Here is a 15,446-nt window from a genome sequence, read left to right as displayed (position 1 = left end):
CAGATGAAAGCAGTTAACAAAGTGAGTCATCAAGTGGATGAACAGGTATGGGACTATCATAACACATATGATAACAGTGCATCAAGATTAAAGACATTAACGGAACCTACAACTTCAAATATGAAGTCAAATTGCTCTCAGAGGAATACAGACAGAGACAAACTACTTACTTTTCTACAAGTTAACATACGTTGCATTAGAAATAAAAATTTTAGAATTAGAACATTTATGTAACACTGAGCATGTTGATGTTATATGTGTACCTGAGCACTGGTTAACACAAGAAAAAGTAATTATGTTCATTCCCCAAGGGTATGTTGTGGGAGACATGATATGTAGAAAACAGAGAAAGAATGGTGGGGCGGGAATTTTTGTCAAAGAAGGAATAATGTTTTCCAGAATTGATGTATCTACATACTCCTCAGAGCTAGATGGGGAGTTTAGTTGTGTAAAATTAATGAATGAAAATATAGTGGTAATTAGTCTATATAGGTCACCAGATGGTGATGTAAATTTGTTTATTGAAAAATGTGAATTAATAATTAAAAAAATATTGAAGAGTAAAACGAGAATTGCTATATGTGGTGATTTCAACATAGAAATGGTAAACACACAGAGACCAGTTGCTGGGACATTTTTGAATATGCTAAGATCATTAGACCTCTGTTGTACAAATAACTGTGCCACACGTAAGAATGCCTGTATAGACAATATTATTGTGAATTTCCATAGGTAGGATTTTACAGTTAGACTTGCAGGAAGTGGACTTGCAGATCATGAGCCACTACTCCTTACACTCTGTAAGAGGCAGCCAGTTAAAACTGAAGAATCTAAAGTAGTAGTTGTACGAAGACAGAAGGAAGAGTATATAAATATGTTTGTTGATAGATTAGGAAGTGCAGATTGGGACTTTATATATAATTGTCAATCTGGAAAAAGGGAAGCTGAAATTAGCTTTGGTAACTTCTTTAAAAAGTACACAGATTTATGGTATTCTTGCTCACCAGTAAAAAAAATTAGATATCCAAATGAAATGAAAAAGAAAAGTCTGAACTGGTTCACACAAGAGCTAGTAGAAATTAGAGGAAACTTGCATAGGCTGTACCAGATGCATAAACAAGCCTCTGACCAAGGGGCAGAACTAAGTGTGAACATTCATAGGTCATATCTGAAATGCAAAAAATACTATAAAGCTAAACTTCTTCTGGCAAAAGAGCAAGCAATGGAGAACTATATAGAAAGAGCTCCCAATAAATGCAAGGCAGCCTGGTAAATAATAAAACAAGAGAATACACCGAAACGCACAGAAACAGCTCTGCTTGATCCTGAAGAATTAAATGAGTACTTTTTAAACTCAGTTAAAGAAATAAGTAACAGTATCAAAGCAACAAATTCATCTGCAATGAACCTTGTTGGAACACCACTGCCTGTTAACCTGGCATTTCAATGGAGGGCTGTCACACCTGCTGATGTTATAAAAGCTGTATCCAAATTTTCAGGTTCTACAAGTATGGACTGTTATTGGTTATCAAATAACATAATTAAAAAGACAATACACTCAATCGCCAAACCATTAGCTTATATTTTTAATAAATGTGTAGAATTTGGAGTTTTTCTGGATGCACTCAAGGTATCAAAAGTTGTCCCAGTTTAAAAAAGGAGACAAACATCTCCCCCTAAGCTACAGACCAGTCTCCATTGTTCCAATATTCTCAAAGGTATTTGAGGTGCTGATACACACACAAATAAGCAACTTCTTTGAAAAACACAATATCCTATGTAACAATCAGTTTGGCTTTCGAAAGGGGAAGAACACAACAGGGGCCATCTTGGAAATCATTGACCAAACCTTAACAGCTTTTGAAAATAATAACATGGTATCACTGGTATTACGTAACCTAAGCAAAGCTTTCGATTGCATTCCTGTTGACATACTACTGGGGAAACTAGAGTTTTATGGGGTGAGAGGGAGCACTTTATCTGTGATAAATTCTTATTTAAGTAACCGAAAACAATTCGTTTCAGTCAGAAATTTAAATTCTTCAATCATGGAAATCAGCACAGGTGTACCACAAGGGTCTACCCTTGGACCCTTCTTCTTCACTGTCGCTATTAATGATTTACCTAAAAATATAGCTCACCCTATTGTGTGTTATGCTGACAATACAACACTACTTACCACACATCTGAACATTTCAGATCTGAATAACCTAACAAAAGAAACACTAGATAAGGCCCTGGACTGGTTTGCAGCCAATAAGCTCCTATGCAACCCTGACAAAACACAACAACTTCTAATGGGAACATCAAATGAAGTAAGCAATAAGTCGGTAAAACTCTTAGGTATTCACATTGACTCAAAAGTATATTGGGAGGAACATGTCAATCATGTATGTGAAAAAATATCTCGGGTGGCATACCTTCTCTTGAAACTAAGGGAGGTAGTGAGCTTGGAGCACCTCAGGGTGACAAACTTTGGGCTATTCCAGTCACATATTTCATATGGTCTGATTATATGGGGGCACTCCCCTCACATAAAAAACGTATTGAAATTATAAAAAAAAGTCATACGTATAATATGTAAAAGAGGTCCGTCAGGTGGCTTGCGGAGTATGGATGTAGATGTAGATGTAGACCACTGTCGTCCTCTTTTTTCCAGACTCGGAATACTTACAATTATAAATCTATACATCTATGTGTCTGTACTCTATATAAAAAATAATATTTCAGAATTTATTGCCAGAAGGGAAATACATGAACACAACACCAGGGCTAACAGTAATTTAGACATACCGCGCCACAGATTAGCGAGAACAGGAAATTCCCACAAAGTTAACCCACTCAAAATGTTCAATAAACTGCCAGTTCATGTTCAGTCTATGGATACAAATTCTTTTAAAATTAAGTGGTACAGCTGGCTGTCAGATCATCCATTCTATGACATTAAAGAATTCTTTGAGATGCCTGAGGAGAACATAAGCATTTAAAAGTTGTCTGTAGTTAAACATATTATTTTGTGCTGTGGTTAATCGTGTGGAATTACAAAGTTTATACTATAAACAATAAAATACCATATTATATTAGATTATAAGATAGCTTGTTGCGTTAACTTTTAAAAGCTATCCTTTGTAATTTGGTACACTGCCATGCTTCAAATGTATTCTATAATGTATTGACAGAAGTTTATTTTATTATTCTGTATGTTCTAGTACATCTCGTATGACGAAGCCAATACCATTGTAAAATGATCTACGGTGAATAAAATTCTTGATTCTTGAATGATGAGGGAGAAAGTGTTGAAGTTGTAGACGAATGTGGACAGCATGTCTTCTTCTTCTTCAGTCCTGTTCAGGAGGCTGTCAATAATGAATCTGAATCAGTTTGGGATTCCGGGTGGTTAGGGAAGAGTCCTCTAGATGACCCATGAATCAGTTGGCATAGGGTGGTGCCATATGATGCCCATTACCATATTTCGGATTTGTTTGTAGGCGATACCTTCAAAATTGAAGCAATTGAGGGTGAGGATATGGTTGGTCATAATGATCAGGAAGGAAGTTGTACATTTGGAATCAGTCAGGTGTTTGGAAAGGTATTGTTCAATATCAGTAAGGCCATGGACATCTGAGATGTTAGTGTAGAGGGAAGTGGCATCAATAGTGACAAGCAGGGTACTATGTGGTAAACAGACAGGAAATGTGAGAGTCAGGAGGAAATGGTAGGTCTCTTTTATACAAGAGGGTAGGTTTCAGGGAACAGCCTGAAGGTGTTGGTCCATGACAGCAAAGATTCTCTCAATGGGGCACAGTAACACTGTAAAGAAACAGATCTCAAGTGCCTTGCCTCTCCAGGCAACTACAACCTCTCACATTTCCACTGTCCAGCCACAAAGGAGCACTTCCATAATGTTGCAGTAACACCCATGAGTGGAGCAACTGAATCACATTCTCCTCCAGGATGTTGAGTATCTCTCGTCGTATGCTGAAATGAGGAATATCCTACAGACTATTCTTCCCACCGATCCCACAGCGGAATCCTGTCACTCACTGAGCCAACGCAATATCCACGTCCAACCCTACTCCACCAATGCTCCCAATCCCTTGCCTCATATCCTTGCAATAGACCTACATGCAAGGCCGGTCCCATACATCCTCCCACCGCCATCTATTCCAGTGCAGTCATAGGCATCTCCTAAGTAGGGCTACATGTGACCTACAAAGCTGCAACAGCTGTGCTGCTTTCTATGTAGGCATGCCCACCAACATGCATTTGGTCCCTATGAATGACCACTGACAATCTGTAACTAATAGAATGCTGTCCAACACAACATGCTTCACTTCAGTGACTGCTTCACATCCTATGCCATCTGGATCCTTCCTACCAACACTAGCTGAATTTATCAGTTGGGAACTCCACCTGCAATATATCCTACACTCCCAGAAATCCCCTGGCCTTAACCAGTAGTCCCTGTCCTGCTCCCACCCTATCACTACACACCCACTAGTCTTTTTCCCCTCCTCTACTTCCCTCCTTGTCCACCAAACTCCTACACAAACCTTCTGACTGCACCTAGCAGCCCTACCCTGCCCCATCCACATCCCTGCATGCTCCCACAAATGGCACTACACCTTCCCCCACCCCTAACCTGCCATCACTCCCCCTCCCTACCACAACCTCCTCTTTACCCACACCACCCACAGATTGCTTCTCCCATCTGACACAGCTGCCATCCAGCCTCCTCAGCTGCCAGACAGTGGACTGTGTGTGTGTGTGTGTGTGTGTGTGTGTGTGTGTGTGTGTGTGTGTGTGTGTAGAAGAGGGCCTTCTGGCCTAAAGCTCAATTCATAGCATCTTTCTGTTGTGCTTTTCTGCAACTCAGTGTCTCCTCTATATGGTGAGTAACACTGTAGTTTTCATAATATTGTCATTTTCCATCCTCGATTTTCCACTGTTTGAATATTAATGGTACCTGAGATTGTGTTCTCCCTCAAACTGTGTAACAAATTACAAATAATGCTTGAGTACTGTGCATGCTTCCCCTCTGTTTTGCACTTAATGCATAATATGCCAAATTTATAACAACACTCGCTGCTACTGATATATATTGAAGATGAGAATGGAGTTAGGTTTTTTATTGACTATGTGGGAATTATTTGTCTTCAATACACGCAAATAAATAAATAAATAAATAAATAAATGTTTGTCCGGATTCAGCTCAGTACAAAAAGAAATATCATTTACTTTGCACAATACAACATTTTACATTGTTTGTACAAGAAGTCAGACTAAATTTTATAACAAACAATGGTCATATATTAAATATTTCTTACTGTAATTACAAAATATTGCTATGAAATTATAACCATAAGACTAGGTCTTCCAAATTGCACTTCTTTGTTTTCAGAAAAGAGAATCAATATCCAGTACAAACCCATGGCACAGTAGTAGGAACTTAGGAACTTTGAGGTGCTAGGATCCTGCAAGCTGTTACTGTAATTTACATAGGAAGAGAATCAAAAGTGTCTGCTGGAAATACTTGCAATATTCAAATACAGACTGGCTATGAAGGTAGAAATTGCACTGGATTTCTTTCTAGTGACTTAACTGTCAACACATTTTCATATACCAAAATAAAATAGAATCAGTCTACCTTATGAGGAAAAAGAATAACATTTGGCACACAAATTAAGAATTAACTACTAGTGAGAACAGCAAAAAAGGGAACAAAACAGTACAATATTTAAATAAAGAATTATGAGCTGTCTAATTACTGAACAGCTAAAGAGTTTATTTCTGAAGTGTCTCAAATCTAAAATTTTATCTTTATTATGTTCTTTCTGTATTACTCAGTTGTTCTCTGGCAGGCTGCCTTATTTGTCATGTTACAGATGGTTTGAAAATTTATTATTTTAATCCTCTTACATGCCTGCTGTTTTGTTTCCATTATATTAACTCTTCCTGGCCAATCCATGGATGCAAACACATCATGTGATGACATAGCTTCTCCCATGCTCTCGTCGCTACATACAGTGAAATGATGGCAATTTGGTGCTGAAGGATTAATTCGTCTGTTTATCTGTATAGATACAAAAGATCTGTTTTGAAGTATTGCCAGAAGGGTTGTTCCAGCAGAAAGAGATCTCAAACACATCTAGAATAAGCAATATAAGAAAGGCAAAGTACATAAACATGCCAGTGATGGCTCACTGCAATGACTAGCTGGTAGCCTAAACATTACATTGGGAAATTTTGAACTACTTTATTTACTTGTGCTGTCTGCAACTGTTTCCATACAATTATTGTACCAAAGTTGAGTAGTGGCCGAAATGTTTGATACAACAGCCAACATTCTTTTCCCATTACAAAAACATTTTACCAGTTGCTTAGGTTCCAGAAAAGCAGAAAATAACTGTGGAAAATGGAACAAAGTTTGCTACTAATTAAACCATAGGATAATCAGAAATTGAGCTGTCTACATGTACTAAGTGAGAAATGGTTTCCCACTGACTGGAGAGAATCCACTAGGTGACTTACAGAAGTCCAAAATGGACTTCAATATAGCAGGAATGAAATACATTGAGATAACAGTCAGTGAAGTGGATCACACAACCACCTATTCAGACCTCCTCATACTTCATACTCTTAAGGAACAGGAGTCTGAAGATATCAAATTATTTTAAGTATACAGATATCTTGAAGCAGCATACTGCAATGTTATTCTGACAGTTCTGTCTTCACCAGAGCCTGTCTTTTGAGATACAAACAAATACTGCATTTGTGTTAATTATTTGATATCTGACTTTATTAAATGAAATTTAATGACATTTTTAAACAAGTCCTTCTTCCCAAACTGTCTCCAGGTCATGTCACCATTTTCAACAATTCCATAGGTTTACAGTTTTTGTAACTCAGTGTGAAACTTTACCAAATGGTAGCAAAACATAACATTCTGAAGTTATATCTGAATTACACCTTTCAAAAATAAAGTTGTGATTTCTGTTGTTTGCCATTTAATGGATTTAAGACACATCAAAAATAAGCTTTTCAATCATCATTACAGAAAAATGCTTACATTACAGCTGTTAAAACTTCAAAACAAAAAATATCTTCAGGTGAAAGTTTGTTTTTGGTAACAAGGCAGTGACCTTTAAAAGTTATAACCCTTAATTTATAGCACATTCAGAAAAACTGCAGTTCAATGGCTAAACATGAGTGTACTCAAGCTAACAGAATGCAAGAGTTTGAGTGCATACTAACAAGATATTATGGTCAAATTATTGCTAATGTTACAAGAATTGCAAGTTGCATAGTCAAAATATAAAACTACACAAGTAATTACCTTTCAGACAATGGACAGGAAAATAAAAATAAAAATCAACAAACAGCAATGTGTCACACCATAAGGAATGTTGTGACCTTGCCAAGAGAGACACACATTTGCAAAAATTGAAGATTCCACTCTGCACATAGGGAAACTTCTTCGCTCACTTCATTCTGATCCATCCACTCTTTTTTTTCCATTGGCTCCTGAGACAGAACTCATCTTTGTTCTGAGCTTGCATTTTATGGTACTAATTAAAACAATATTGCTGACACAATAATATCTGACTGCATTGGTAAGCAGTATTTTTAATAGTTTATTTCTGTTAACAAAAGTTTCATCTGTAACTTCATCATCTGACAATTAAAATCTTTGGTAAAATTTGTTACAGTATTTCAATTACAAGCACTAATGTACAGAACCTGCCATCAATGCTGAAACAGTTGATCTTTTTCATTTATTACAGTTCCACTCTTTTCTTTTACTTATGTTGCATAAATATTTATTTTTTTATACAAAAACTATAATGGTACCATACTTTAAAGCTCAATTGTTTTGTAAAGTTGTCTCCCCCCCTTCCCCCCCCCCCCCCTCAATTCTTTTTTTTTTTTTTTTTTTTTTTAACAGCAAAATATTTTGTCATATGCGTACAAGATGACTGGATAATGGTACATTGACTTGTCTGGCAAGATAGTAAACACATTAAAATATTAAATAAACACACAGAAAATTCTACACAATCAACATGAAAAGTCATTCCCATCTGCAAGTTAAAAACTTGATTAGGGAGAAGGGGCAAAAAATTCACACATTGTCTTTCTTCGGTCAGTACGACTGAACATTATTATAGGATCTACTATGACAATAGTTCAAAAATACATTGTGTGAGCTGGACATAGCGTTAATTCTTGACAATTGGACCAAATTTTTAAACAGAACAATGCAGGAAGAGCAAATGTTCCATAATTTTTTCATCCATTTTCAACACAAAATATCACACATAAGAATTTTTTGCCTGTGTGAGTGTTTGGGGAGTGCTGTTTGTGTTCCTGATTTTTCTTTTCTTTTTTCTTTTTTTTGGGTTGTTCCCCTCACTGCCTGCAGCTATGCACTGATGGCAATTATTTCAGTTTGACAGCATGAGGTACGTGCAGTGCAAATTGGTATGTTGCCTGTGAGAGGTGTGAAAGTTCTGAAAAGCCTCCCATTGTGGTGGTCCTAACAGATAAATACATGGTTTTGTATTTATCAGTTGTTTTTGACTATCTTTCACCACAGCACGAACTACAAATTTGTATCTGTCTTCCACGTCAGTGACTTTTCAGCTGCAAACATATAGTACCTCAGAGGGTTTTAAATTGCGACATGTATTGACGCAAAATCTTTTGCAGTACCATTTGATAATGGCCTTAAGGGCTAAACTGCAATTATGAAATACATAATTTCTACGGTCAATAGCAAATATGATGTCCTTAAAAAAATATGTTTCAAATGCCTAAGCTTTGCACAGATATACTATTATCTGCAGCAAATTTGATTATCATAAAAAACTGGAAATTCCAGTACAGGCTTCGTGTTGTATTTTAAGTTAGGAAGAAGGGGGGGAGGGGGGGGGAGATAAAAAAAAATTATATCACTATCACTATCTAAATAAAACAATTCCTGAGAGAATATAATAGATCCCCACTTTTCAGCATTATCTTCCTCTAGTAAAGAGATGGTTATCACAAAACTATTTTTGTAATTACTGTCTCACATTAAATGTTGTCCTGAAACTGTATACAAATAATAATTATATCTTACATTAAAAATTGAACTATTTCACTTGTTCAATATAACAATGGATTCTGCCACACAGTACAGTCCCAGTTTAAGGTAAAAACATGAGGTGCTGGTTCTTTTTTATTTTATCAAACATATTTTTAGGCATGTAGCCAACTTTGAGAAAAATTAAGAGAGGAACAAACATCTTGAATGCACACTGCAGTAGGCAAATCCACAAAGTCTACAGGTAGCCTTTCTGTTAGATTAAATACAAAATATCTGACCCTAAAGATATTGAACACAATAAGCAGCTGATATACGAATCAGCACACAGCATTACCATCACAATAATCATACGTATTCAAGGCAATCATTTATTAAATTTGTTTTAATACACAAAATAGGCAAGCTGATGGCTAAAATCATTTTCTTGACATTCTCTAACTTTATGAAAATAATATAAAAATAAACAAGATTAAAAATAATAGGATATATTTTAGTATAAAAAGATTATTTATATGTATTTATCTTTGTATTGGACATTGAAAAATAAACATTTCAGTCACAATAACAATGTTTGGTTTCATTTCATAAAAACAATTTCCTCTTTAGTTCTGTGATCGTATATAAATACCTAACCAACCTGATACATTATGATGTGAGTTCTTCTAAGAGTGCTTCTGCAGATCTACCCTCCTTCTGAAACCTATCCATGAATCGTTTTGGTACTGTCCATTCCAAAAGAATCTCAACATTTTTTTTCAACCTCTCGCCTTCATCCATACCTTTGTCAGAACAGGGTTTTCTACCTGACATTTCAATTGATTCACACAGTACGTCATCAATGAGGCGCTCCCCGAAACCTAACTGCTCAAGCCTTTCAGATGTTGAGATCCTTTTTAGAAGTATTGCCAATAACATTCTCATTTTTGCTATCGGCATGGGAGGTACAAGTGATTTGTCCTTATCGTCACTGTCTTTTACTTTATCCAGAGAGTCACCACCGTCCTCACATGCATGGTTAACTTCTTCTGCTTTGCATGTCTGTTCATGCGTTTCCAAGTCATTTTTTGTCTTGAAAAACTCTCGGCAGCGAATACATAAGTAAGGTTTTGCTGTTTTATGAATACACAGCATATGCTTTTTGAGATGAGGCAACTGAGCAAATGCTGCTGATGGGCAGAGAAGGCATTTGAATGGTTTCTCACCTGTATGTCTTCGAACGTGCATCTTCAGAGCAGCTGAGTGTGCAAAGGCCTTTTTACACACTTTGCACTGATACGGCTTCTCCCCGCTATGAACACGACCATGGACCTTGTAATGAGAAAATGTAGAAAAAAAGGTGAAATTGTTGTATGAGAAGTTAAAGAGTTGCAATTTTTCAATTGGAAACATTGTTACCAAAATGGTTTCAAAATAATCTGTTCAAAAAGTGGCAATATTTCCAACTGTCCAGCTGCAAAAAGAAAGTGATATTTAATAACTACACTGTTGCCCACACAGTTTTTCACAGAAAACATAAATGCCTATATGTATCTTAATTTCGTAGACATTGTAGCACATTAACCACAGCAAAAACTCACAGTTAATCAGTTACATTTCCATTAAGTTTTTCCCGAATATTTCTCATAAATTATTTGAGGAATACTGAAGGGATCAGTTATGATTTCCATATTTGCCTGGAGCAGATAGCAGAAATGGTGGCGGTGGAGAGGGGAGGGAGAAAAAAATGATAGCAGCAATTAAATGAATGCAACAAGCAGAATGGCTTGCCTATAAACATGTTGTTATCAAGAACATTTAATAATTGAACTGATTAATCACTCAAAATTCAAGATACTGACAGAACAGTACCCTTCTTCTGACATGAAATAAGAACAGGTGTATCCCACATGTACATCTTTAAAAGATAGTATTATCAAATATTGCTTCAAGATGAAACACTATTATAAAACAAATTAAATTCAAAGACAGTATGTAGGATTCAAATTAGGCCGTTTAAGTGTCTACAATGTTACTGCCACTCTCCATAACAGTGCTATCAATCTTCAGTGGAGACACTGAATCAAGATACTTGTTGCAGCTGCTGGGACATTTTTGATGGGCCTAAAATGGTTGCCTTTATGGTAAAACCTTGCATGAGGTTGGTTGATTGGTAGGTTGTTTGGTTTATTTGTGGTGAGGGGACCAAACAGCGAGGTCCCATCGGATAAGGGAAGGAAGTTGGCCATGCCTTTTCACAGAGACCATCCCAGCCCTTGTATGAGAGACCTAAATGAAATCACATAATGCCACACTTGTATGATAGGGTGGCTTAAGGAAGGTTGGAGTGTTTCTGGTACTCAAAAACTTCCTCGTCAATAACACAGTGTTGTTTGACAGGTCATCATGTTGAACAATTCATGATGGATTTCATGTGGATGAGCTAAGCTTTAGTCCCACATGACTGAGTACCTGAATGCAATATGCACATTTCATCAGCACAAACACCTTGTCAATGGCTCTTCTACAATTAAATACAATGAGAATACATTTTCTACATTCTTTCACTTCTTTTCCAGTTTGGTGAAGCTGCAGTGTGCCACTATTAACTATTCCTTTTTGTTTTTGGGTTGCACATGAGTACCCAGATTTCACTGTGATTATTATTCACTGAAGAAAACTGGGTACAATTTTCATATGCTTTTATAATTAGCCAAAACTTCTTTCCAAATATTTGCACTAATTTTATTTACATTTAGAATCTCAGTAGCAATGTAATTCACACCCATTTTAGTCTCTCTAAGAATACTGAATATCATTCTGATTTTGAATCAAATTTCTTTCATACATTTTGATATGAGATTCCTTATTTTCGTTATACTGTCTTTCAACAGAACTTCACAATTCTTGCACAATTTGTTCAAGGAGGAACACGCAAAGACACACAAAAATGGAGCACTCAGTAGAACGAAAGTCCAGTGATCTCACTGGCCAATCCATTCCGTAGTTATTGTAATCCTTCAAATAGTGTCCAAACTGACCTTCTGTGGGTGCTTGAACATTATTGTTTTGAAGAATAACTTCTGCTCCTATTTCCATAAGTTTTATCTTTAACAATAATTAAACATGTCTTTGAAAAAATATATATATATATCCTGAAATTATCATTATTGTAAGATGCTACTTCCATATTTTGAATATTCTGGTGTTACGTAGTCACAAAGAGCTACTAGAGTGAAATCTGGTCAAAATCCACACTTGTACCTCTATATTTACACCTATGTGTCAAACAGTTGCAATGGGGAGTGTCATAAATTATTACTTGTCATTGTCCACATTCCATTCACAGATGCTGTGGAGATGAAAGGGATTGCTGTGACACTTCTGTTCTTGGTCCAATCCTCCTAGTTTTACAATCAGAACCTCTGCACAATTCATAGGTATAGAAGATCAGTATGTTCTGTGAAGACAGGTTTTCAAAATTTTATGATCAGTTTTTATGGTACTGCAGAGGAGGCCATGAAGCTTACTAACATACATGCAATACTTTTGTGTATATGGGTCAAGTAATGTTAGATGCATTACAAGCTCATTTGCACAGCACATAAAGCTGCCTCTAAAATCAGAGTGCATCAAGAATCACTTGTCTTGCTTGACAAATTCTACAGGTGTCGCATGTTTCCTGCCGTGTAGATTATATCACACCACTATTTTCAACCTTTACTGCAGATAAAGATCAGCCACATATGGAGGAACTTGGTCTCATATGGTCTGTCTGTCCAGTCAAAGATGCACCCAAATGAACTGTTACAGTTGCACCTGAGTGTCTCCAATATAACTGTACAAAATATATTGTGACATGTAAAATTATACAGTCGAGGCCATTGGTTGATTTCCTGGTGATAATCTTGGTTTTTTGGTTTTGGCCAATGTCCCAATAAGCTGATGTCACCAAGGAAGTAAATAAAATATCTGGCACTGAAGAACGAACTCTGGGGTAGTACCCAACTTGGGTAGCCCCAATACAGCCTACAAGAATTCAAACTTATCACTCTAATGTTAACTACTAACCAATTTTGTGTATTTTCATCCGTTAAAACAAAGTACGAGAAATCTTTTGCCAATATTTAGCAACTCTAAATAGTCAACCATTACATCAAATATTCAGTGTAATAGTGTAATTTATTACATACCTGACAAACAGGATATTCAAATACACCTATTATTTATGATTCTATATCAAACTATAAAATGTTGCCCTTTTCCATCCATTCAAAGCAATTGTTGTTAAGTATGATGGTGGCAGTCTTGGGTACTCAACAGTATGGTTATCAGAGCCTTAGTTGAAAATGCAATTTATAAACCGAGCAAAGAAGTCTTTCTTTATAAGCAGTGTTACTATGATGGTGTCTTGTGAAAATAATTTGCAGCTTTTTTCAGAATCTGTAACAATGTCAACATTTAGAAAGACATGAAGGGCTGCTCTTATGGGCCAGACTCATGGGGAGAACCAACCATGCACCACCCCACTAATGCAAACACTGTTCGACTCAATACTGTCTCAGACTAGGCCCTTTCACAACCTTGTCTATTATCACTAGGAGGTCCATGCTGAGGGACCAATTATGTTAGAGATGGATGATTCAGCTCTTTATAATATTAAACACTTTTCACAAATAAGCAGCTTTTGCAAGTATCAAACACTGTCAGAATTTGGCCGGGTGAGGACAGCTCACTCTGGGAAACGCCTGGAGTGAGAACAGAAACACTTACCATCTGGTAAGTCTCCCCTGACCTAGGCTTCTGGACAACATTTCTGCAGCTCTCTTATTCCCTAAATCTTGCCAGTCTTTCTACTCATCCCTCTTCTTTCCCCTTCAGCCCTTCTGCCAGAAGGAGCCACTGGCTCCAAATGCTTGTATATTTCCTTAACTTTTACATGTGTGGGTAGATTTTTTTATCTATTCAAATATAACTTCACAAATTGATTATTTATTAATATAATTAGTGTAATTAGTTCCAAGAAATTGTGACACTTAATGGTATCCAACATAATTAACTGACCCAATAAAACATATCTTTGTGCATTAAATACAGTTTTTCAATATTATTGAACAAAGTTTTACACATAAAGACTTTACTTGAATCACAGATGTGGATATGTTAAACCTTCACCGTAGTAAAAACAACTTCAAGTACATTTCTTATATATTTACTAAATGTGCAGACAAGTTATCCAAAGTATTACACTAAGCAGGACTTAATTACCTGTGTTAAAATGTGCTATTAACATGCATATATCCTACAGAAAAAGTAACTTATGTGACTGTTACTGAGAAACTATTATATGAAGACATCTGAATTCTGTTTCAATAAAATGTGAAGAAGCCCAAATTTCCGGTACAAAAAACCATGTGGGTTATTAGATGAAGACAAAGCTGAAATAGAAATCATGCTGGAAGTCCCCGTGATGACCCTTCTGAAAGACCAAACTATGCCTAAAACTCATCTAAATTGACCTCCACCACTTAGCGAATACTGTTATGTATGAAGATTGAGTGGAACACCACAGTTAAACCACCAAACCCATATTGTGAAAATGCTCATCTTCTGTGAGTTCTCTGTGGTCACATTACTCACATGACGTGACATCATTTCCTAATAATGATGATTTGTGGTAATATCACTACTGCATAGCCAACAGCAGTCATGAATGCAAAGTTTCATATCCACATCCCCATAATCCTATGTCTGCTGAAAAGAAATTTCTTTTGTAAGAGCCATGTAATTCAACAAATAAAAAGACTAAAATAAAAAAAATACAATAGTTCTTTGAAGTGACACATTAGAAGGTACAGTTATTGTAGCACTATCTCCTAGAAATGTGACAACTCATAATGAACTTTCTAGGAGATAAAGAGAGAGAGAGAGAGAGAGAGAGAGAGAGAGAGAGAGAGGGGGGGGGGGGGGGGGGGAGGGGGGCGGCAGAGAGAAAATGTGAATATATATTGCACATTAGAATACTGTGAATATATAGTGCACATTAGCTTAGCTAAGTTCATTTGAAAGTACGAATAATAATTAATCCACAAACAGTGCCTGAATGTTCCGCATTGCATTATTTCAAAATACCCACTTTTCAGATACCATACTTCTAGGGACAAAAAGAGAGACTGGAGCAGCAAAAGACATACAAGGTCTGTTCAAAAAATTCTAGAACATTCATAATTTTGTGCCAATGGTGTGTTGGAGAGAAATGCGGTTGGCTGCTGCATACACCTATGTTTAATGTGTAACTGCCAGAAGTTTCATTGTTGTACGTCTATTAGGTATTGTTCAGTGCTATATTGAATACAACATTGTGTCGCACAGTTCGCGAATT

At 36.4% G+C, this 15,446-nt stretch overlaps 1 protein-coding gene across 4 annotated transcripts in view; it reads right to left on the bottom strand.

Moving 5' to 3' along the window:
- Positions 1–5,487: 5,487 nt before the first annotated feature.
- LOC126176948 (zinc finger protein OZF-like) overlaps positions 5,488–15,446 on the bottom strand; it is a 59,582-nt gene continuing 49,623 nt past the window's right edge. For all 4 annotated transcript variants that reach the window (XM_049924155.1, XM_049924154.1, XM_049924156.1 and 1 more), the window contains one exon: positions 5,488–10,396. In XM_049924155.1, the coding sequence (XP_049780112.1) occupies positions 9,734–10,396 (663 nt within the window). In that variant the 3' untranslated portion in view covers positions 5,488–9,733. The remainder of the gene's footprint in view (positions 10,397–15,446) is intronic.

Source organism: Schistocerca cancellata, chromosome 3, assembly GCF_023864275.1.
Source record: "Schistocerca cancellata isolate TAMUIC-IGC-003103 chromosome 3, iqSchCanc2.1, whole genome shotgun sequence".
Classification (NCBI taxonomy): domain Eukaryota; kingdom Metazoa; phylum Arthropoda; class Insecta; order Orthoptera; family Acrididae; genus Schistocerca; species Schistocerca cancellata.
Note: the sequence above shows the minus strand (reverse complement) of the source record. Positions and strands in the feature narration are given on the sequence as shown.